Genomic DNA, 26,261 nt, shown 5'->3' on the forward strand with positions numbered 1-26,261 from the left:
GGGAGGCCTCACCCAGCAGTGGGGAGACACGGGCTGAAGATGAGGATATATATATATATATATAACATTGGGGAGGCCTCACCCAGCAGTGGGGAGACACGGGCTGAAGATGAGGATATATATATATATATAACATTGGGGAGGCCTCACCCAGCAGTGGGGAGACACGGGCTGAAGATGAGGATATATATATAACATTGGGGAGGCCTCACCCAGCAGTGGGAGACACAGGCTGAAGATGAGGATATATATACATATCATTGGGGAGGCCTCACCCAGCAGTGGGGAGACACGGACTGAAGATGAGGATATATATATATATAACATTGGGGAGGCCTCACCCAGCAGTGGGTGGTGACACGGGCTGAAGATGAGGATATATATATATATATATAACATTGGGGAGGCCTCACCCAGCAGTGGGGAGACACGGGCTGAAGATGAGGATATATATATATAACATTGGGGAGGCCTCACCCAGCAGTGGGAGACACGGGCTGAAGATGAGGATATATATATATATATATATGTATATATAACATTGGGGAGGCCTCACCCAGCAGTGGGGAGACACGGGCTGAAGATGAGGATATATATATATAACATTGGGGAGGCCTCACCCAGCAGTGGGGAGACACGGGCTGAAGATGAGGATATATATATATATATATATATAACATTGGGGAGGTCTCACCCAGCAGTGGGGAGACACGGGCTGAAGATGAGGATATATATATATAACATTGGGGAGGCCTCACCCAGCAGTGGGAGACACGGGCTGAAGATGAGGATATATATATATATAACATTGGGGAGGCCTCACCCAGCAGTGGGGAGACACGGGCTGAAGATGAGGATATATATATATAACATTGGGGAGGCCTCACCCAGCAGTGGGATACACGGGCTGAAGATGAGGATATATATATAACATTGGGGAGGCCTCACCCAGCAGTGGGGAGACACGGCTGAAGATGAGGAGATATATATATATATATATATAACATTGGGGAGGCCTCACCCAGCAGTGGGGAGACACGGGCTGAAGATGAGGATATATATATATATATAACATTGGGGAGGCCTCACCTAGCAGTGGGGAGACACGGGCTGAAGATGAGGATATATATATAACATTGGGGAGGCCTCACCCAGCAGTGGGAGACACGGGCTGAAGATGAGGAGATATATATATATATAACATTGGGGAGGCCTCACCCAGCAGTGGGGAGACACGGGCTGAAGATGAGGATATATATATATAACATTGGGGAGGCCTCACCCAGCAGTGGGGAGACACGGGCTGAAGATGAGGATATATATATATAACATTGGGGAGGCCTCACCCAGCAGTGGGATACACGGGCTGAAGATGAGGATATATATATATATATATATAACATTGGGGAGGCCTCACCCAGCAGTGGGGAGACACGGGCTGAAGATGAGGATATATATATATATAACATTGGGGAGGCCTCACCCAGCAGTGGGGAGACACGGGCTGAAGATGAGGATATATATATATAACATTGGGGAGGCCTCACCCAGCAGTGGGGAGACACGGGCTGAAGATGAGGATATATATATATATATATATAACATTGGGGAGGCCTCACCCAGCAGTGGGGAGACACGGGCTGAAGATGAGGATATATATATATATATAACATTGGGGAGGCCTCACCCAGCAGTGGGGAGACACGGGCTGAAGATGAGGATATATATATATATATAACATTGGGGAGGCCTCACCCAGCAGTGGGGAGACACGGGCTGAAGATGAGGATATATATATATATATAACATTGGGGAGGCCTCACCCAGCAGTGGGGAGACACGGGCTGAAGATGAGGATATATATATATATATAACATTGGGGGAGGCCTCACCCAGCAGTGGGGAGACACGGGCTGAAGATGAGGATATATATATATATATAACATTGGGGAGGCCTCACCCAGCAGTGGGGAGACACGGGCTGAAGATGAGGATATATATATATAACATTGGGGAGGCCTCACCCAGCAGTGGGGAGACACGGGCTGAAGATGAGAATATATATATAACATTGGGGAGGCCTCACCCAGCAGTGGGGAGACACGGGCTGAAGATGAGGATATATATATATATATAACATTGGGGAGGCCTCACCCAGCAGTGGGTGGTGACACGGGCTGAAGATGAGGATATATATATATATATATATAACATTGGGGAGGCCTCACCCAGCAGTGGGGAGACACGGGCTGAAGATGAGGATATATATATATAACATTGGGGAGGCCTCACCCAGCAGTGGGAGACACGGGCTGAAGATGAGGATATATATATATATATATATGTATATATAACATTGGGGAGGCCTCACCCAGCAGTGGGGAGACACGGGCTGAAGATGAGGATATATATATAACATTGGGGAGGCCTCACCCAGCAGTGGGGAGACACGGGCTGAAGATGAGGATATATATATATATAACATTGGGGAGGCCTCACCCAGCAGTGGGGAGACACGGGCTGAAGATGAGGATATATATATATATATATATATATATATATATATATAACATTGGGGAGGTCTCACCCAGCAGTGGGGAGACACGGGCTGAAGATGAGGATATATATATATAACATTGGGGAGGCCTCACCCAGCAGTGGGAGACACGGGCTGAAGATGAGGATATATATATATATAACATTGGGGTGGCCTCACCCAGCAGTGGGGAGACACGGGCTGAAGATGAGGATATATATATATATAACATTGGGGAGGCCTCACCCAGCAGTGGGGAGACACGGCTGAAGATGAGGAGATATATATATATATATATATAACATTGGGGAGGCCTCACCCAGCAGTGGGGAGACACGGGCTGAAGATGAGGATATATATATATATATATATATAACATTGGGGAGGCCTCACCCAGCAGTGGGGAGACACGGGCTGAAGATGAGGATATATATATATATATAACATTGGGGAGGCCTCACCCAGCAGTGGGGAGACACGGGCTGAAGATGAGGATATATATATATATAACATTGGGGAGGCCTCACCCAGCAGTGGGGAGACACGGGCTGAAGATGAGGATATATATATATATATAACATTGGGGAGGCCTCACCCAGCAGTGGGGAGACACGGGCTGAAGATGAGGATATATATATATATATAACATTGGGGAGGCCTCACCCAGCAGTGGGGAGACACGGGCTGAAGATGAGGATATATATATATATAACATTGGGGAGGCCTCACCCAGCAGTGGGGAGACACGGGCTGAAGATGAGGATATATATATAACATTGGGGAGGCCTCACCCAGCAGTGGGAGACACAGGCTGAAGATGAGGATATATATACATATCATTGGGGAGGCCTCACCCAGCAGTGGGGAGACACGGGCTGAAGATGAGGATATATATATATATAACATTGGGGAGGCCTCACCCAGCAGTGGGTGGTGACACGGGCTGAAGATGAGGATATATATATATATATATATAACATTGGGGAGGCCTCACCCAGCAGTGGGGAGACACGGGCTGAAGATGAGGATATATATATATAACATTGGGGAGGCCTCACCCAGCAGTGGGAGACACGGGCTGAAGATGAGGATATATATATATATATATATGTATATATAACATTGGGGAGGCCTCACCCAGCAGTGGGGAGACACGGGCTGAAGATGAGGATATATATATATATAACATTGGGGAGGCCTCACCCAGCAGTGGGGAGACACGGGCTGAAGATGAGGATATATATATATATATATATATATATATAACATTGGGGAGGTCTCACCCAGCAGTGGGGAGACACGGGCTGAAGATGAGGATATATATATATAACATTGGGGAGGCCTCACCCAGCAGTGGGAGACACGGGCTGAAGATGAGGATATATATATATATAACATTGGGGAGGCCTCACCCAGCAGTGGGGAGACACGGGCTGAAGATGAGGATATATATATATAACATTGGGGAGGCCTCACCCAGCAGTGGGATACACGGGCTGAAGATGAGGATATATATATAACATTGGGGAGGCCTCACCCAGCAGTGGGGAGACACGGCTGAAGATGAGGAGATATATATATATATATATAACATTGGGGAGGCCTCACCCAGCAGTGGGGAGACACGGGCTGAAGATGAGGATATATATATATATATAACATTGGGGAGGCCTCACCCAGCAGTGGGGAGACACGGGCTGAAGATGAGGATATATATATATATATATATAACATTGGGGAGGCCTCACCCAGCAGTGGGGAGACACGGGCTGAAGATGAGGATATATATATATATAACATTGGGGAGGCCTCACCCAGCAGTGGGGAGACACGGGCTGAAGATGAGGATATATATATATATATAACATTGGGGAGGCCTCACCCAGCAGTGGGGAGACACGGGCTGAAGATGAGGATATATATATATATATAACATTGGGGAGGCCTCACCCAGCAGTGGGGAGACACGGGCTGAAGATGAGGATATATATATATATAACATTGGGGAGGCCTCACCCAGCAGTGGGGAGACACGGGCTGAAGATGAGGATATATATATAACATTGGGGAGGCCTCACCCAGCAGTGGGAGACACAGGCTGAAGATGAGGATATATATACATATCATTGGGGAGGCCTCACCCAGCAGTGGGGAGACACGGGCTGAAGATGAGGATATATATATATATATATATATGTATATATAACATTGGGGAGGCCTCACCCAGCAGTGGGGAGACACGGGCTGAAGATGAGGATATATATATATATAACATTGGGGAGGCCTCACCCAGCAGTGGGGAGACACGGGCTGAAGATGAGGATATATATATATAACATTGGGGAGGCCTCACCCAGCAGTGGGGAGACACGGGCTGAAGATGAGGATATATATATATAACATTGGGGATGCCTCACCCAGCAGTGGGGAGACACGGGCTGAAGATGAGGATATATATATATAACATTGGGGAGGCCTCATCCAGCAGTGGGGAGACACGGGCTGAAGATGAGGATATATATATATATATATAACATTGGGGAGGCCTCACCCAGCAGTGGGGAGACACGGGCTGAAGATGAGGATATATATATATATATAACATTGGGGAGGCCTCACCCAGCAGTGGGGAGACACGGGCTGAAGATGAGGATATATATATATATATATAACATTGGGGAGGTCTCACCCAGCAGTGGGGAGACACGGGCTGAAGATGAGGATATATATATATAACATTGGGGATGCCTCACCCAGCAGTGGGGAGACACGGGCTGAAGATGAGGATATATATATATATATATATATATATATAACATTGGGGAGGCCTCACCCAGCAGTGGGGAGACACGGGCTGAAGATGAGGATATATATATAACATTGGGGAGGCCTCACCCAGCAGTTGGGAGACACGGGCTGAAGATGAGGATATATATATATAACATTGGGGAGGCCTCACCCAGCAGTGGGGAGACACGGGCTGAAGATGAGGATATATATATATAACATTGGGGATGCCTCACCCAGCAGTGGGGAGACACGGGCTGAAGATGAGGATATATATATATATATAACATTGGGGATGCCTCACCCAGCAGTGGAAGACACGGGCTGAAGATGAGGATATATATATAACATTGGGGAGGCCTCACCCAGCAGTGGGGAGACACGGGCTGAAGATGAGGAGATATATATATAACATTGGGGAGGCCTCACCCAGCAGTGGGGAGACACGGGCTGAAGATGAGGATGTATATATATATATATATAACATTGGGGAGGCCTCACCGAGCAGTGGGGAGACACGGGCTGAAGATGAGGATATATATATATATAACATTGGGGAGGCCTCACCCAGCAGTGGGGAGACACGGGCTGAAGATGAGGATATATATATATATATATAACACTGGGGAGGCTTCACCCAGCAGTGGGGAGACACGGGCTGAAGATGAGGATATATATAACATTGGGGAGGCCTCACCCAGCAGTGGGGAGACACGGGCTGAAGATGAGGATATATATATATATATATATATAACATTGGGGAGGCCTCACCCAGCAGTGGGGAGACACGGGCTGAAGATGAGGATATATATATAACATTGGGGAGGCCTCACCCAGCAGTGGGGAGACACGGGCTGAAGATGAGGATATATATATATATAACATTGGGGAGGCCTCACCCAGCAGTGGGGAGACACGGGCTGAAGATGAGGATATATATATATAACATTGGGGATGCCTCACCCAGCAGTGGGGAGACACGGGCTGAAGATGAGGATATATATATATATATATAACATTGGGGAGGCCTCACCCAGCAGTGGAAGACACGGGCTGAAGATGAGGATATATATATAACATTGGGGAGGCCTCACCCAGCAGTGGGAAGACACGGGCTGAAGATGAGGAGATATATATATAACATTGGGGAGGCCTCACCCAGCAGTGGGGAGACACGGGCTGAAGATGAGGATGTATATATATATATATATAACATTGGGGAGGCCTCACCGAGCAGTGGGGAGACATGGGCTGAAGATGAGGATATATATATATATAACATTGGGGAGGCCTCACCCAGCAGTGGGGAGACACGGGCTGAAGATGAGGATATATATATATATATATATATATAACACTGGGGAGGCTTCACCCAGCAGTGGGGAGACACGGGCTGAAGATGAGGATATATATATATATATAACATTGGGGAGGCCTCACCCAGCAGTGGGGAGACACGGGCTGAAGATGAGGATATATATATATAACATTGGGGAGGCCTCACCCAGCAGTGGGGAGACACGGGCTGAAGATGATATATATATATATATATATATAACATTGGGGAGGCCTCACCCAGCAGTGGGGAGACACGGGCTGAAGATGAGGATATATATATATATAACATTGGGGAGGCCTCACCCAGCAGTGGGGAGACACGGGCTGAAGATGAGGATATATATATATATATATATATAACATTGGGGAGGCCTCACCCAGCAGTGGGAGACACGGGCTGAAGATGAGGATATATATATATAACATTGGGGAGGCCTCACCTAGCAGTGGGAGACACGGGCTGAAGATGAGGATATATATATAACATTGGGGAGGCCTCACCCAGCAGTGGGGAGACACGGGCTGAAGATGAGGATATATATATATATATATATAACATTGGGGAGGCCTCACCCAGCAGTGGGGAGACACGGGTTGAAGATGAGGATATATATATATATATATATAACATTGGGGAGGCCTCACCCAGCAGTGGGGAGACACGGGCTGAAGATGAGGATATATATATATAACATTGGGGAGGCCTCACCCAGCAGCGGGGAGACACGGGCTGAAGATGAGGATATATATATATATAACATTGGGGAGGCCTCACCCAGCAGTGGGGAGACACGGGCTGAAGATGACGATATATATATATATATATATATAACATTGGGGAGGCCTCACCCAGCAGTGGGAGACACGGGCTGAAGATGAGGATATATATATATAGAACATTGGGGAGGCCTCACCCAGCAGTGGGAGACACGGGCTGAAGATGAGGATATATATATATATAACATTGGGGAGGCCTCACCCAGCAGTGGGAGACACGGGCTGAAGATGAGGATATATATATATATATATATATATCATTGGGGAGGCCTCACCCAGCAGTGGGGAGACACGGGCTGAAGATGAGGATATATATATATAACATTGGGGAGGCCTCACCCAGCAGTGGGAGACACGGGCTGAAGATGATGATATATATATATATAACATTGGGGAGGCCTCACCCAGCAGTGGGGAGACACGGGCTGAAGATGAGGATATATATATATATATAACATTGGGGAGGCCTCACCCAGCAGTGGGGAGACACGGGCTGAAGATGATGATATATATATATATAACATTGGGGAGGCCTCACCCAGCAGTGGGGAGACACGGGCTGAAGATGAGGATATATATATATATATAACATTGGGGAGGCCTCACCCAGCAGTGGGGAGACACGGGCTGAAGATGAGGATATATATATATATATAACATTGGGGAGGCCTCACCCAGCAGTGGGGAGACACGGGCTGAAGATGATGATATATATATATATAACATTGGGGAGGCCTCACCCAACAGTGGGAGACACGGGCTGAAGATGATGATATATATATATATAACATTGGGGAGGCCTCACCCAGCAGTGGGGAGACACGGGCTGAAGATGAGGATATATATATATATAACATTGGGGAGGCCTCACCCAGCAGTGGGGAGACACGGGCTGAAGATGAGGATATATATATATATATAACATTGGGGAGGCCTCACCCAGCAGTGGAGACACGGGCTGAAGATGAGGATATATATATATAACATTGGGGGAGGCCTCACCCAGCAGTGGGGAGACACGGGCTGAAGATGAGGATATATATATATATATATATATATATAACATTGGGGAGGCCTCACCCAGCAGTGGGGAGACACGGGCTGAAGATGAGGATATATATATATATATAACATTGGGGAGGCCTCACCCAGCAGTGGGGAGACACGGGCTGAAGATGAGGATATATATATATATATATATAACATTGGGGAGGCCTCACCCAGCAGTGGGGAGACACGGGCTGAAGATGAGGATATATATATATATATAACATTGGGGAGGCCTCACCCAGCAGTGGGGAGACACGGGCTGAAGATGAGGATATATATATATAACATTGGGGAGGCCTCACCCAGCAGTGGGGAGACACGGGCTGAAGATGATATATATATATATATATATATATAACATTGGGGAGGCCTCACCCAGCAGTGGGGAGACACGGGCTGAAGATGAGGATATATATATATATAACATTGGGGAGGCCTCACCCAGCAGTGGGGAGACACGGGCTGAAGATGAGGATATATATATATATATATATATAACATTGGGGAGGCCTCACCTAGCAGTGGGAGACACGGGCTGAAGATGAGGATATATATATAACATTGGGGAGGCCTCACCCAGCAGTGGGGAGACACGGGCTGAAGATGAGGATATATATATATATAACATTGGGGAGGCCTCACCCAGCAGTGGGAGACACGGGCTGAAGATGATGATATATATATATATAACATTGGGGAGGCCTCACCCAGCAGTGGGGAGACACGGGCTGAAGATGAGGATATATATATATATAACATTGGGGAGGCCTCACCCAGCAGTGGGGAGACACGGGCTGAAGATGAGGATATATATATATATATAACATTGGGGAGGCCTCACCCAGCAGTGGGAGACACGGGCTGAAGATGATGATATATATATATATAACATTGGGGAGGCCTCACCCAGCAGTGGGGAGACACGGGCTGAAGATGAGGATATATATATATATATATATAACATTGGGGAGGCCTCACCCAGCAGTGGGGAGACACGGGCTGAAGATGATGATATATATATATATATAACATTGGGGAGGCCTCACCCAGCAGTGGGGAGACACGGGCTGAAGATGAGGATATATATATATATAACATTGGGTAGGCCTCACCCAGCAGTGGGGAGACACGGGCTGAAGATGAGGATATATATATATATATATATAACATTGGGGAGGCCTCACCCAGCAGTGGAGACACGGGCTGAAGATGAGGATATATATATAACATTGGGGAGGCCTCACCCAGCAGTGGGGAGACACGGGCTGAAGATGAGGATATATATATATAACATTGGGGGAGGCCTCACCCAGCAGTGGGGAGACACGGGCTGAAGATGAGGATATATATATATATATATATATAACATTGGGGAGGCCTCACCCAGCAGTGGGGAGACACGGGCTGAAGATGAGGATATATATATAACACTGGGGAGGCCTCACCCAGCAGTGGGGAGACACGGGCTGAAGATGAGGATATATATATATATATAACATTGGGGAGGCCTCACCCAGCAGTGGGGAGACACGGGCTGAAGATGAGGATATATATATATATATATATAACATTGGGGAGGCCTCACCCAGCAGTGGGGAGACACGGGCTGAAGATGAGGATATATATATATATATAACATTGGGGAGGCCTCACCCAGCAGTGGGGAGACACGGGCTGAAGATGAGGATATATATATATATATAACATTGGGGAGGCCTCACCCAGCAGTGGGGAGACACGGGCTGAAGATGAGGATATATATATATATATATAACATTGGGGAGGCCTCACCCAGCAGTGGGGAGACACGGGCTGAAGATGAGGATATATATATATAACATTGGGGAGGCCTCACCCAGCAGTGGGGAGACACGGGCTGAAGATGATATATATATATATATATATATATAACATTGGGGAGGCCTCACCCAGCAGTGGGGAGACACGGGCTGAAGATGAGGATATATATATATATAACATTGGGGAGGCCTCACCCAGCAGTGGGGAGACACGGGCTGAAGATGAGGATATATATATATATATATTATAACATTGGGGAGGCCTCACCTAGCAGTGGGGAGACACGGGCTGAAGATGAGGATATATATATAACATTGGGGAGGCCTCACCCAGCAGTGGGGAGACACGGGCTGAAGATGAGGATATATATATATATATATATAACATTGGGGAGGCCTCACCCAGCAGTGGGGAGACACGGGTTGAAGATGAGGATATATATATATATATATAACATTGGGGAGGCCTCACCCAGCAGTGGGGAGACACGGGCTGAAGATGAGGATATATATATATAACATTGGGGAGGCCTCACCCAGCAGCGGGGAGACACGGGCTGAAGATGAGGATATATATATATATAACATTGGGGAGGCCTCACCCAGCAGTGGGGAGACACGGGCTGAAGATGACGATATATATATATATATATATATAACATTGGGGAGGCCTCACCCAGCAGTGGGAGACACGGGCTGAAGATGAGGATATATATATATAGAACATTGGGGAGGCCTCACCCAGCAGTGGGAGACACGGGCTGAAGATGAGGATATATATATATATAACATTGGGGAGGCCTCACCCAGCAGTGGGAGACACGGGCTGAAGATGAGGATATATATATATATATATATATCATTGGGGAGGCCTCACCCAGCAGTGGGGAGACACGGGCTGAAGATGAGGATATATATATATATAACATTGGGGAGGCCTCACCCAGCAGTGGGGAGACACGGGCTGAAGATGAGGATATATATATATAACATTGGGGAGGCCTCACCCAGCAGTGGGAGACACGGGCTGAAGATGATGATATATATATATATAACATTGGGGAGGCCTCACCCAGCAGTGGGGAGACACGGGCTGAAGATGAGGATATATATATAACATTGGGGAGGCCTCACCCAGCAGTGGGGAGACACGGGCAGAAGATGAGGATATATATATATATAACATTGGGGAGGCCTCACCCAGCAGTGGGGAGACACGGGCTGAAGATGAGGATATATATATATATATAACATTGGGGAGGCCTCACCCAGCAGTGGGAGACACGGGCTGAAGATGATGATATATATATATATAACATTGGGGAGGCCTCACCCAGCAGTGGGGAGACACGGGCTGAAGATGAGGATATATATATATATATATAACATTGGGGAGGCCTCACCCAGCAGTGGGGAGACACGGGCTGAAGATGAGGATATATATATATATATAACATTGGGGAGGCCTCACCCAGCAGTGGGGAGACACGGGCTGAAGATGAGGATATATATATATATAACATTGGGTAGGCCTCACCCAGCAGTGGGGAGACACGGGCTGAAGATGAGGATATATATATATATATATATATAACATTGGGGAGGCCTCACCCAGCAGTGGAGACACGGGCTGAAGATGAGGATATATATATAACATTGGGGAGGCCTCACCCAGCAGTGGGGAGACACGGGCTGAAGATGAGGATATATATATATAACATTGGGGGAGGCCTCACCCAGCAGTGGGGAGACACGGGCTGAAGATGAGGATATATATATATATATATATATAACATTGGGGAGGCCTCACCCAGCAGTGGGGAGACACGGGCTGAAGATGAGGATATATATATAACACTGGGGAGGCCTCACCCAGCAGTGGGGAGACACGGGCTGAAGATGAGGATATATATATATATATAACATTGGGGAGGCCTCACCCAGCAGTGGGGAGACACGGGCTGAAGATGAGGATATATATATATATATAACATTGGGGAGGCCTCACCCAGCAGTGGAGACACGGGCTGAAGATGAGGATATATATATATATATATCACCAGGGCGGAAGATGATATAGTGACCTCTGTGTCTGTCCTGCAGTTGTATATAGCCCAAGGCCCTGTCCGTATACCGCAGCACCGGAGACCGTCAAGTGAGGGGGCGGAAAGCGATGGTGAAAAATACAACGCCCAATACCAATCCTGGGAGATGGAACCAGCACATGTACGCTGGGACTCAGGAGGTGAGAGAGGCGTGTGCGTGTATAACATATACATGTATGTACGCTGGGACTCAGGAGGTGAGAGAGTCGTGTGCGTGTATAACATATACATGTATGTACGCTGGGACTCAGGAGGTGAGAGGCGTGTGCGTGTATAACATATACATGTATGTACGCTGGGACTCAGGAGGTGAGAGAGGCATGTGTGTGTATAACATACATGTATGTACACTGGGACTCAGGAGGTGAGAGAGGCATGTGCGTGTATAACATATACATGTATGTACGCTGGGACTCAGGAGGTGAGAGGCGTGTGCGTGTATAATATATACATGTATGTACACTGGGACTCAGGAGGTGAGAGAGGCGTGTGCATGTATAAAATACATATATGTACGCTGGGACTCAGGAGGTGAGAGAGGCATGTGCGTGTATAACATACATGTATGTACACTGGGACTCAGGAGGTGAGAGAGGCATGTGCATGTATAACATATACATGTATGTACGCTGGGACTCAGGAGGTGAGAGAGGCGTGTGTGTGTATAACATACATTTATGTACACTTGGACAAAGGAGGTGAGAGCAGTGTGTGTGTATAATGTCGTTGTTTGCAAACTCACAAACACGGGTCGTAGATAATGAGTAGTTTATTGCATAGTATACTGAATGATCAAATAGGAGGGCCCAAGCTGGCTTTTTATACACATTTGATTTTCTTTGTCTATCATAAGTTGCTAGGCAGAATATAAATGGCTACTTCCTATTCTAAAGCCTATCATCTGAGAGGTCACTAAACCAATTAAAAATTGGGTTAACACAGCTCAGTAGAAATAACGAAATATAATAAAATACATAAGATACAAAAGATACATTTTATCCAATTATTTTGTATAATTAGAGACTTGGTACTTCTGGGCATTGAGCCAAACACCTGGTCTTATGGCTCTAACTGATAACGAAACGCGCACCATCTTCCACACACAGATAAGGCGTTCTGGATCACAACGTGAAGAAATGCATATGAGGCACAACAACACAGACAAGATGGATCCTGAACACTGTTACAATTTCCTCTCCATAGACCCCCCCAGCCAATAATATGTCCATGCCAACATTATTATTTCAACAATAACATATACCTGTATGTACATTGGGACTCAGGAGGTGAGAGAGACGTGTGTGTGTGTATAGAATACACATGTATGTACACTAAGGTCCAGGAGGTGAGAGAGGCGTGTGTGTGTATATATGTAACATACACATGTATGTGTGCTGTTTACATTGTATATATTATACTATATGAACACATTTTGTATATACATGTTTCTGTCCCCGCAGAGGGTTGTGTCCCGGCCCATATACCCACATCGTCAGGAAGTGCCGAGGTGACACAGTGGGTGATAGAGGATCCCCGGCTCCCTGCCTCCCCGGCGCCTTTGTACCCGGAGGGGTTGTCTGAGACTTGGGCGCCGGGGCCCCTGCAGGAGCAGCACGAGTTCCGGGAGGACCTTCTGCGGGGCCTGGCTGACTTCAAGTACCAGCTGACGCGGGAGCTTGCGGCGGCCCGAGGAGAGGTGCGGGACGGCGCAGAAGTGGTGCAGGCTGCTATCGCAGGGGTGTCAACTGAGATTCGCCGACTCGGGCTCCTACTGCAGCCCCTCATCATGATGTTAACCGCCAACACCATGCTCCGCCGCCCACAGGACACGCCACCCACCAGTGACATGCTCCACCGCCCACAGGACACGCCACCCACCAGTGACATGCTCCGCCGCCCACAGGACACGCCACCCACCAGTGACATGCTCCGCCGCCCACAGGACACGCCACCCACCAGTGACATGCTCCACCGCCCACAGGACACGCCACCCACCAGTGACATGCTCCGCCGCCCACAGGATACGCCACCCACCAGTGACATGCTCCACCGCCCACAGGACACGCCACCCACCAGTGACATGCTCCACCGCCCACAGGACACGCCACCCACCTGTGACATGCTCCACCGCCCACAGGGCACGCCACCCACCAATGACATGCTCCGCCGCCCACAGGACACGTCCCCCACCAATGACATGCTCCGCCGCCCACAGGACACGCCGCCCACCAGTGACATGCTCCACCGCCCACAGGGCACGCCACCCACCAGTGACATGCTCCACCGCCCACAGGATACGCCACCCACCAGTGACATGCTCCGCCGCTCACAAGACTCACCACCCACCAGTAACATGCTCTGCCCCACACAGGACATGATGCCCACCAGCACCATGCTACGCCCCCTACAGGACACGCCGTCCACCAGCACCATGCTACGCCCCCCACAGGACATGCTATGCCCCCCACAGGACACGCCACCCACCAGCACCGTGGTATGCCCCCCACAGGACACACCGCCCACCAGCCCCATGCTACACTCCCCACAGGACACGCCACCCACCAGCACCATGCTACGCCCCCCACAGGACACTCCGCCCACCAGCACAGTGGTATGCCCCCCACAGGACACTCCGCCCACCAGCACCTTGCTACGCCCCCCACAGGACACTCCGCCCACCAGCACCATGCTGCGCCCCCCACAGGACACTCCGCCCACCAGCACCGTGGTATGCCCCCCACAGGACACTCCGCCCACCAGCACCTTGCTACGCCTTCCACAAGACATGGCGCCAACCAGCACCATGCTACGCCCCCCACAGGACACACCGCCCACCATCACCATGCTTCGCCCCCCACAGGACACACCGCCCTCCAGCACCATGCTACGCCCCCCACAGGACATGCCGCCCACCAGCACCATGCTACGCCCCCCACAGGACACGCCGCCCACCAGCACCATGCTACGCCCCCCACAGGACATGCCACCCACCATCACCATGCTACGCCCCCCACAGGACATGCCACCCAACAGCACCATGCTACGCCCCCCACAGGACATGCCACCCACCAGCACCATGCTACACTCCCCACAGGAAACGTCAACTGTCGGCATCATGCTACGCCCCCCACAGGACACACCGCCTATGCCAGTCTGCCTGCTATCCCCAGCCACAACCCCTACGCCCGAGTCCCCACCCTCCAACTCGCTCGTAATTTCACAGAACGCTGCTATGAGGTCACAGGCTTCCTCTGTGATGTCACTGGACCCTCCCATGTCTCCTGCAGGTACAGCGCTGCTACAGCTAGATGGGGGGTCTGCAATGATGATGTCCGAGGACCCTAAGCCCCCGACGTCACTGATAGACCTCCCATCTGTGATGTCATCAGTGCTGGACGTGAAGACCAGTACCACTCACCCTGAACTGCCATTTCAATATGCCCCTCCCCTCGTTCATCAGGATAACCAGGACCCCGGGGCTGATCCACGACCCCCAACATCAACGCGGGAGACAAGTTGGCCATTTTAAACAACCCGATTCCAAAATCACAAGGGGCCCAAGGCCTCCCGTGCGCTGGCGTCCATTTTAAAACCCCACTGGTTTCCAAACGTGAAGGGAGCTTTTCTGCATGGAAATCGTTTATAGTTCTTGTGTAGTATATTCAGATGTGTGACGTATACATGTGCCGTGTTTATAAGTGTCTGATATATACAACTGTAATATACACGTGTCACATACGTGTGTGAGGTGTACGTGTAGTATATATACACGAGTCTGATCCATACAAGTGCAATATGCATGTGTCGCATACACACGCAGTATATACATGCATGTGATACACATGTAGCGGGGTCAGTGCATGCGTAACGTTACATGACATAGTTGATTAGTGACCATTAATAAGATCCCTGTGTGATTGCTGAGGCAGAGCCGGCCGCTCACTCCAGCGTTAACATTAATACACAGAAGTGGGGGGGAGGAGGTTCTGGGTGGGGGTGGGGGGGGGAGGTAGTTCACGGTTGGGGAGGTGACACATGATTGGGGAGGTGACACCATGACATGATTGGGGAGGTGACACATGATTGGGGAGGTGACACAGTGACACATGATGGGGGAGGTGACACAGTGACACATGATGGGGGAGGTGATACAGGATTGGGGAGGTGACACTGACATGATTGGGGAGGTGACACAGTGACATGATTGGGGAGGTGACACAGTGACACATGATGGGGGAGGTGACACAGTGACACATGATTGGGGAGGTGATACTGACACATGATTGGGGAGGTGACACAGTGACATGATTGGGGAGGTGACACAGTGACACATGATTGGGGAGGTAACACTGTGACACATGATTGGGGAGGTGACACAGTGACATGATTGGGGAGGTGACACAGTGACCCATGATGGGGGAGGTGACACAGTGACACATGATGGGGGAGGTGATACAGGATTGGGGAGGTGACACTGACATGATTGGGGAGGTGACACAGTGACATGATTGGGGAGGTGACACAGTGACACATGATGGGGGAGGTGACACAGTGACACATGATTGGGGAGGTGATACTGACACATGATTGGGGAGGTGACACAGTGACATGATTGGGGAGGTGACACAGTGACACATGATTGGGGAGGTAACACTGTGACACATGATTGGGGAGGTAACACAGTGATACATGATTGGGGAGGTGACACAGTGACACATGATTGGGGAGGTGACACCGTGACATGATTGGGGAGGTGACACCGTGACACATGATAGGGGAGGTGACACCGTAACATGATTGGGGAGGTGACACTGTGACATGATTGGGGAGGTGACACCGTGACACATGATTGGGGAGGTGACAGTGACATGATTGGGGAGGTGACACAGTGACATGATTGGGGAGGTGACACAGTGACATGATTGGGGAGGTGACACTTACATGATTGGGGAGGTGACACAGTGACATGATTGGGGAGGTGACACAGTGACACATGATTGGGGGGGTGATACAGGATTGGGGAGGTAACACAGTGATACAGGATTGGGGAGGTGACAGTGACATGATTGGGGAGGTGACAGTGACATGATTGGGGAGGTGACGGTGACATGATTGGGGAGGTGACACAGTGACATGATTGGGGAGGTGACACAGTGACATGATTGGGGAGGTGACAGTGACATGATTGGGGAGGTGACACAGTGACATGATTAAGGAGGTGACGGTGACATGATTGGGGAGGTGACACAGTGACACATGATTGGGGAGGTGACACAGTGACACATGATTGGGGGGGTGATACAGGATTGGGGAGGTGACACAGTGACATGATTGGGGGGTGATACAGGATTGGGGAGGTGACACAGTGACACATGATTGGGGAGGTAACACAGTGATACAGGATTGGGGAGGTGACGGTGACATGATTGGGGAGGTGACACAGTGACATGATTGGGGAGGTGACACAGTGACATGATTGGGGAGGTGACGGTGACATGATTGGGGAGGTGACACAGTGACACATGATTGGGGAGGTGACACAGTGACACATGATTGGGGAGGTGACACCGTAACACATGATTGGGGAGGTAACACTGTGACACATGATTGGGGAGGTGACACAGTGACACATGATTGGGGAGGTAACACAGTGACATGATTGGGGAGGTGACACAGTGATACAGGATTGGGGAGGTGACGGTGACATGATTGGGGAGGTGACGGTGACATGATTGGGGAGGTGACACAGTGACACATGATTGGGGAGGTAACACTGTGACACATGATTGGGGAGGTGACACAGTGACATGATTGGGGAGGTGACACAGTGACACATGATGGGGGAGGTGACACAGTGACACATGATTGGGGAGGTTATACAGGATTGGGGAGGTGACACTTACATGATTGGGGAGGTGACACAGTGACATGATTGGGGAGGTGACACAGTGACACATGATTGGGGGGGTGATACAGGATTGGGGAGGTAACACAGTGATACAGGATTGGGGAGGTGACAGTGACATGATTGGGGAGGTGACAGTGACATGATTGGGGAGGTGACGGTGACATGATTGGGGAGGTGACACAGTGACATGATTGGGGAGGTGACACAGTGACATGATTGGGGAGGTGACAGTGACATGATTGGGGAGGTGACACAGTGACATGATTAAGGAGGTGACGGTGACATGATTGGGGAGGTGACACAGTGACACATGATTGGGGGGGTGATACAGGATTGGGGAGGTGACACAGTGACATGATTGGGGGGGTGATACAGGATTGGGGAGGTGACACAGTGACACATGATTGGGGAGGTAACACAGTGATACAGGATTGGGGAGGTGACGGTGACATGATTGGGGAGGTGACACAGTGACATGATTGGGGAGGTGACACAGTGACATGATTGGGGAGGTGACACAGTGACACATGATTGGGGAGGTGACACAGTGACACATGATTGGGGAGGTGACACCGTAACACATGATTGGGGAGGTAACACTGTGACACATGATTGGGGAGGTGACACAGTGACACATGATTGGGGAGGTAACACAGTGACATGATTGGGGAGGTGACACAGTGATACAGGATTGGGGAGGTGACGGTGACATGATTGGGGAGGTGACACAGTGACACATGATTGGGGAGGTAACACTGACACATGATTGGGGAGGTGACACAGTGACATGATTGGGGAGGTGACACATGATGGGGGAGGTGACACAGTGACACATGATTGGGGAGGTTATACAGGATTGGGGAGGTGACAGAGAGAAATGGCGGGGGAAGGGACACAGTGACACTCCTGAGGGAGGTGACACAGATGTCCCTGAGCTTCTAATCTGCTCGCTGCTGACTCTGTAAAACACGTCCTCAGACAGATTAGAGAGCAGTCTCGCCTATCAGCAGCAGCAGACCCTCCTGTGCACTCACTCTCTGTTGCGCGCTCTCTGATCCCTGAGACCCTCGCTCACTCTCTCAATCAGCTGTCTCCCTCTCTTTCCATCTCTCCCTCCCCCCTCTCTTTCACCGAGCTCTCTTCACCTTTCTCCTCCTCTCTCCCGCTCCCCCTTCTCTCTCCCCCTCTTTCTCCCCTCCTCTCTCCCCCCTCCTCTTCTCTCTTCCCCCTCTCTCTCTCCCCTTCCCCCCTCCTCTTCTCTCTCTTCGCCCTCTCCCCCCTCTCTATCTCCCCCCCCTCCTTTCTCTCTCATGGACAGCAGTAGCACTGACACAGAGGACCCTTCCGCTCCCCTCTTGTCAGTGTCCCCTCCTGCCGGTGACAGTGAAGATGACGCCTTTGCGGTCCTTGCGCGGATGACACAGCCGCCGGACACGGTCCCCTGGGAGCAGCGCAGCCTGAAGATGAAGATCGTGCATGTGGCTGACAGAGTCTTCCTCAGCTTCCTCGCCATGTTCCTGCTGCTGCTGCTCGGGGAGGTGCTGTACATCGTGTACCACACCACGCCGTGGGGGGCGATATACCGGGGCCTGACACAGGAGGAGGGGGAGGAGGAGGAGCTGTGAGGTGAGCCAAGAGCTAGCACTCTAATACACTCTGACACCGCCTGGGGAGGTGATATATATAGTGGACAGCAGCCAGCACCCACAAGGATGGCCACTACATAGACCTGGTTTTCACTAAAAACTTTTCTCTCTCTGATTTCTCCATTTCCCCTTTTCCTCTCTCTGACCATCACCTCAACTCATTCTCTCTATCTCCCCTTCTCCACCTCCATCTACCCCCCGGTTCTGAAGAAACTTGCGCTCTATTCACTTACCAGCTCTTGATTCCACTTTACGCTCCTCCCTCTCCTCTCTCAGTTCTGCTACAGACCCCGACAACCTGGTCAGGAACTACAACTCTGCCCTATCTTCCTCTCTTGATCTTCATGCCCCGCTTTCTCTCTGCCGTCCTCGCCCTTCTAACCCCAGACCCTGGCTAAACTCCCACACGCGCATGCTGCGTTCCTCCACTCGTTCCTCTGAACGCCTCTGGAGGAAGTCTCACACTCTCGCAGACTTCCTTCACTACAAATTAATGCTGTCCTGTTTCAACTCTGCCCTCTCTCAGGCTAAACAAACCTACTTTTCATCACTAATCAACACGCACAAGTCTAACCCACGCCGACTCTTCTCTGTCTGGCTCCCTTCTCAGACCACCCTCGGCTGCCTCCTCTTCTTCCTCCATTTCACCTCAGGACTTTGCCGACTATTCAAGGAAAAGGTGGAATCCATACGTCAGAACATCCCCTCTGTTTCCTCCTCCCATCCTACACCCCTTCCTAACTGTCCTCCTGCCTTCCATGACTCTATCCGCTGTCACAGAGGAGGATCTGTCACAGCTGATCTCCTCTTCTCCCTCTACCACTTGCCCTCTTGGCCCCATTCCCACCCATCTCCTAAAACCTCTTGCTCCTACTATAGTCCTTACGCTCACACACATTTTTAACTCCTCCCTCTACTCCGGTACCTTTCCATCCTCCTTTAAACATGCAACAGTCATACCATTACTCAAAAACAGCAAGCTTGACCTACCTGTCTTTCTAACTATCGACCTGTCTGCCTTTTGCCTCTAAACTCCTTGAACGTCTTGTATTCTCTCGCTAGCTCCATTTTCTCAACACCTATTCTCTCCTAGACCCTCTACAATCTGGCTTCCGCACTGCTCACTCCACGGAAACAGCCCTCACTAAAATAATTAATAACCTCCATGCTGCCAAAGACAGAGGTCATTATATTCTGCTCAGATTACTCGACCTCTCTGCAGCATTTGACACCGTGGACCACCCTCTTCTCCTTCACATTCTCCACACTCTTGGTATTCGGAACAAAGCTCTATCCTGGATCTCCTCTTACCTCTCCCATCGTACTTTCAGGGTCTCTTCTGCTAACACCTCCTCCTCAATCGATCTCTCTGTGAGGGTACCCCCGGGCTCTGTCCTGGGACCCTGTAAGAGACGTGTGCAGAGGTACGCAATTATTAATGGAGACCGTTTAAAGTGAAGTTAAAATTAGGCTTTAATGCGCCTGTCCCTTTAACACAGCAAAAATATTCAAAATAAGCCAAAGAAAAACCACCTACTTCGCTTTGAAGAATATCTACACATGTAGTCCAGCCCTCTAACTGGGTGGTTAGCTAAGCTAATTACCAGACCAAATATATATATATATATATATATATGCAAATATAGCTGTATGCTCATCTGCATGTCTTAGGCAGGTCTGCAACCCCGCCTTTCCCCATTATCACCCAGCATACAGCACTTCCACTGCAGCAAGGGATTCTGGGAAATGACATGCAAATGAGCACACAGTGTCACTTTTTGCCTCAATAACCATTTTTAACATGGTTCCCTATAGGCTTAAGCTTGCTGCATGGTCACAGCTTTGAGCACAGCCAGGGTTAAGGTGCATACCCAGAAAACCACCCACAGACAGCTGTTTCAACCTTGATGGGTCTCATCAGTGTGGGGTTGATTTTACTGGGATGCAAGAGAGGCTTATGGGATAGGCCAAACCATAATACTGTATTATAATACATAATAATATATATATATAGATAAAGCAGAAAATAGCTGTGTTAGTCCAGTTGCGATTGTGCAGAATAAATTAGTTCTTCAGTATTAGGTGATACCTTTTTTATTGGACTAACAATTTATGTCATAGGACAAGCTTTCGAGAGTTATCCTCTCTTCTTCAGGTCACTTTCAACACCCTACCTTATCTACAGTAAATATCTGTTGTTTTTTTTTTTTTTCCCCTCTCTCTACACTGTTTTAGCCATTGAATCCTTTGTATATCAGTATTGCTGACCTGAAGAAGAGAGGAGAACTCTCGAAAGCTTGTCCTATGACATAAATTGTTATGTCATTTATTCTGCACTATAGATAGATAGATAGATAGATAGATCCCATAAGAAAGTCTTAATTGTTTCTTGTAGTTGTAGGGGAAGGCCTCTCTGCTCTCCTGGGTCAGCACCCTTGTGTGCTATGGCAATATCTGCTTCCAGGTATAGAGGTATTGTCCCGTTTGTCTTGCTGTCAGCCTGCAGTCTCTTTGCAGCTCAAGACATCTGTTGTTCCCCAGGTCAGCCCAGTTGTGGACTAGGGAACTCTGGTCTGTCCTTCCTGGGTCAGCTCCAATTGTGAGACTCAGGAAAATCCCCCTCCTGTGTCTCAGAACAGGCTTTTTCTGACAGAGCACTGATTAGGCAGGTGGAGATGGTTGATTGTACACCAGCAATTAACCAGCACACTGCTGGATTAGAGGCAAGTTTCTTAACAGGGATAAGTCCCTGTTACTGACCTCTTCTCTTTTCTCTGTACACACTTTCTCTAAGTGACCTAATCACATCTCAGGTTTAATTATCACCTCTATGCTGACGACACACAAATGTACTTTCCAACACCCGACCTTACACCTGCTATACAAACCAAAGTTTCTGAATGTCTCTCTGCTATATCATCCTGGATGGCCCTCCGTCGCCTTAAACTCAACATGGCTAAAACCGAGCTCCTCATACTTCCTCCCAAACCTGGCCCTACTACCTCCTCCCACATTACTGTTGGAAGTAATATCATTCACCCAGTTGCCCAAATACGCTGCCCAGGGGTCACACTCGACTCCTCTCTCACATTCACCCCTCACATTCAAAACATTTCTAAAACTTGTCGCTTTTTCCTCCGCAATATAACAAAGATTCGCCCTTTCCTCTGTTACTCAACTGCTAAAACTCTGACTCAGGCCCTCATTCTCTCCCGTCTTGATTACTGTAACCTCCTGCTGTCTGGCCTTCCTGCCTCTCACCTGCCTCCCCTACAATCTATCATAAACGCTGCTGCCAGAATCACTCTACTCTTTCCTAGATCTGTCTCAGCATCTCCCCTCCTGAAATCCCTCTCCTGGCTTTCGATCAAATCCCGCATCTCACACCCCATTCTTCTCCTCACTTTTAAAGCGTTACACTCTTCTGCTCCTCCTTACATCTCAGCCCTAATTTCTCGCTATGCACCATCCAGACTCTTGCGTTCTGCGCAAGGATGTCTTCTCTCTACCCCCTTTGTATCTAAAGCCCTCTCCCGCCTTAAACCTTTCTCGCTTTCTGCCCCGCACCTCTAGAATGCCCTGATACAAATTGCAACCGGCACAGCTAGAAATAAAGATCTTATAAGAACATCCTATTAGGAGAGGGTTAGAGAAAGTGTATTGATTGAAGACCAAATGGAGCCTTGAACTTGTAACACACACACATATACATATATATATATATAGGCCTATAGGGAACCATGTTAAAAATGGTTTTTGAAGCAAAAAGTGGCACTGTGTGCTCATTTGCATGTCATTTCCCAGAATCCCTTGCTGCAGTGGAAGTGCTGTGTGCTGGGTGATAATGGGGAAAGGCGAGGTTGCAGACCTGCCTAAGACATGCAGATGAGCATACAGTTGTATTTACATTTATATATATATATATATATATATATAAATATATATATATATATATATATATATATATATATATGTATGTTAGTGAAGAGTGCCCATGACTCTAATACATTCTGTATAGCGGCACAGCCTGGAGAGACTGAGAAGATACAAAGGGGTCATAGCCAGACTCTTGCCCCCTGAGCTTGCAATCTAAGTTGTCCCTTGTGAAGGTCAGTTAGTCCCTGTGTGTGGGAATCAGACAGTTATAACTACAGTATTACAATATAATGATATTTGCACATATTGATATTATATATCTGTGTATCCGCAGCTCGCGTCTCCCGAAGGAACAGCAAACGCCGAGAAGGGGGAGAGTGATTCAGACGTCCCTCCCTATACCCCCCACACTCACAGATACCCAAACCCGATCCGCAGAGCACCATTAGATCATAAGCTCTGTGGACCAGGAGCCTCCTGTTACAATGTGAGCGTCTGGCACGGAGCCTGTAGCTTATACATGCATATATATATATTATATTTTAATATTATATATATTTATATATACGCACACACACAACAGTGCATCCTCCAGTATATAACATTGTGTTATTTTATATTAAGTGTAACATTAAACACAAACAGAATTCATATCATGTCCTTATAGCAATTTGACATCATCATGACGCTTCTGTTGACCTCCTGAATATTTATAGGCAGTATATATATTTCCGGACTCTATGTCCGGCTATTCCTGTGCGGACCTAGTGATATATATTATATCCAATCAGCACTACCATCTTTCTGATCCCCTGATAATACAATCTGGGACTGTCCGTCTCCCTTTCGCTGGGGATGAGATATTTCTGTCCTTCCAGAACCTGCGTGTTTCGACTTTATCATATCGAGCCCCTTACAAACATTATCAGTGTGTTACCGGGGAGTGATCCGTGGAGAGTTACCGCTCGTTTTCACGCCTGGGCACAGAGATACGGTGACCGATGCATTAAATGAACATACATTATATATAAAGACGTGTCACGAACCATTAAAAGATAATACGTTGAAGGAAACCAGATTTCACTAAGATTACAGGAGAAGTATTCACCGCCTCACGTTTGATCGCCTGTGATCCGGTAGACGCGGTTTATTTATTAGAGCGTCCTCGCTGCCTCCGATATGTTGGCCGCACCACAAGAAACTTAAAGTTAGGATTCTGGAACATGTCAGAAATATAAAAAACAGCCTAGAACCTCACAATGTGGCATTTCCCATTTTAACATCGTCATCCTGATCCAAGTGCTTTGAAGTTTCTAGGAATTGATCATATTCCAAAGAGCTGGAGGGGGAGAGTTCGCCTTGAAACCATTTCCCAAGGAGAAAGCTTCTGGATACACAAACCTAAAGCTTTGAAACCTCTTGGATTTAACGTGGAATTTGATATAAATGTATTTCTTCTTTAAATGTCATATTTAACGGTGTTTATTTGACTATTCTGATGGCCAGTCTGCCCCTTGATCGTGTTTTTTTTTAATTTAAAGCCCGAATCAGTATATTTACCAGATACTGTATATTTTAAATGTAATTTCTCATTTAAAAATACCTAAAGGTGCGAAATGAGAAACATTTTTGTAACTATTTAAATTTTTAAATCATATAGAATTTATCGGTTCTCTAAATAGAATCTGTATGTTCAATTTTTATATTTGTATCATTTTTTAGACTCTCAGTAATTTCATGTAGATTAAACTAGCCATAACTAACAATAACTAGCCATAACTAACAATAACTAGCCATAACTAACAATAACTAGCCATAACTAACAATAACTAACCATAACCAACAATAACTAGCCATAACTAACAATAACTAGCCATAACTAACAATAACTAGCCATAACTAACAATAACTAGCCATAACAAACAATAACTAGCCATAACTAACAATAACTAGCCATAACTAGCCATAACTAACCATAACTAGCCATAACTAACAATAACTAGCCATAACTAACAATAACTAGCCATATTGGAATCCCTAATTGTAAATTGAGAAGAATTTCTCTTTTCTATATTTTTTAATTGAGTAATATACCATTGGCATATTGAAATTGATTTTGCAATAAACCTAATTAAAATTTGTAGGACCATACAGAAAAGTTTTTCATTTGTGTTTAATATCTTCTTCTTTCATTGCGGTTAGTCCCACCATTGGTTATTATTAAGATATCTGATATTTGTACTTTTTTAGTTGAATATGATTACAAATATTCATTTGTAGTCATATATACAGTGTTTTTATAATCATTGATTGTTTTTGATTATTTGTACAATTGTTATTAGGATGTTACATAGTATAACGTGTGTGTGTTACTTCATTCACATGTTCACACTTTTGTGTCTGTTTAAGATAGTTCCTCGTCCCATAGCTTTACCAATG

At 47.7% G+C, this 26,261-nt stretch overlaps 1 protein-coding gene and 1 long non-coding RNA gene across 2 annotated transcripts in view; both read left to right on the top strand.

Annotated features, from left to right (window-relative positions):
• LOC142474725 (uncharacterized) overlaps positions 1-16,325 on the top strand; it is a 30,574-nt gene extending 14,249 nt beyond the window's left edge. Inside the window, exons 5-6 of the mRNA XM_075580924.1 lie at positions 12,391-12,532; positions 13,853-16,325. Coding sequence (XP_075437039.1) covers positions 12,391-12,532; positions 13,853-15,921 — 2,211 coding nt within the window. The 3' untranslated portion in view covers positions 15,922-16,325. The remainder of the gene's footprint in view (positions 1-12,390; positions 12,533-13,852) is intronic.
• A 2,366-nt stretch (positions 16,326-18,691) lies between these two features.
• Positions 18,692-24,473, top strand: LOC142474726 (uncharacterized). The gene is made up of 2 exons (XR_012790602.1): positions 18,692-19,926; positions 24,157-24,473. It is a non-coding gene; the product is annotated as an uncharacterized LOC142474726 (long non-coding RNA).
• The last annotated feature ends 1,788 nt before the right edge of the window (positions 24,474-26,261 follow it).

The sequence above is a fragment of the Ascaphus truei genome (assembly GCF_040206685.1).
Source record: "Ascaphus truei isolate aAscTru1 chromosome 20 unlocalized genomic scaffold, aAscTru1.hap1 SUPER_20_unloc_3, whole genome shotgun sequence".
Classification (NCBI taxonomy): Eukaryota; Metazoa; Chordata; class Amphibia; order Anura; family Ascaphidae; genus Ascaphus; species Ascaphus truei.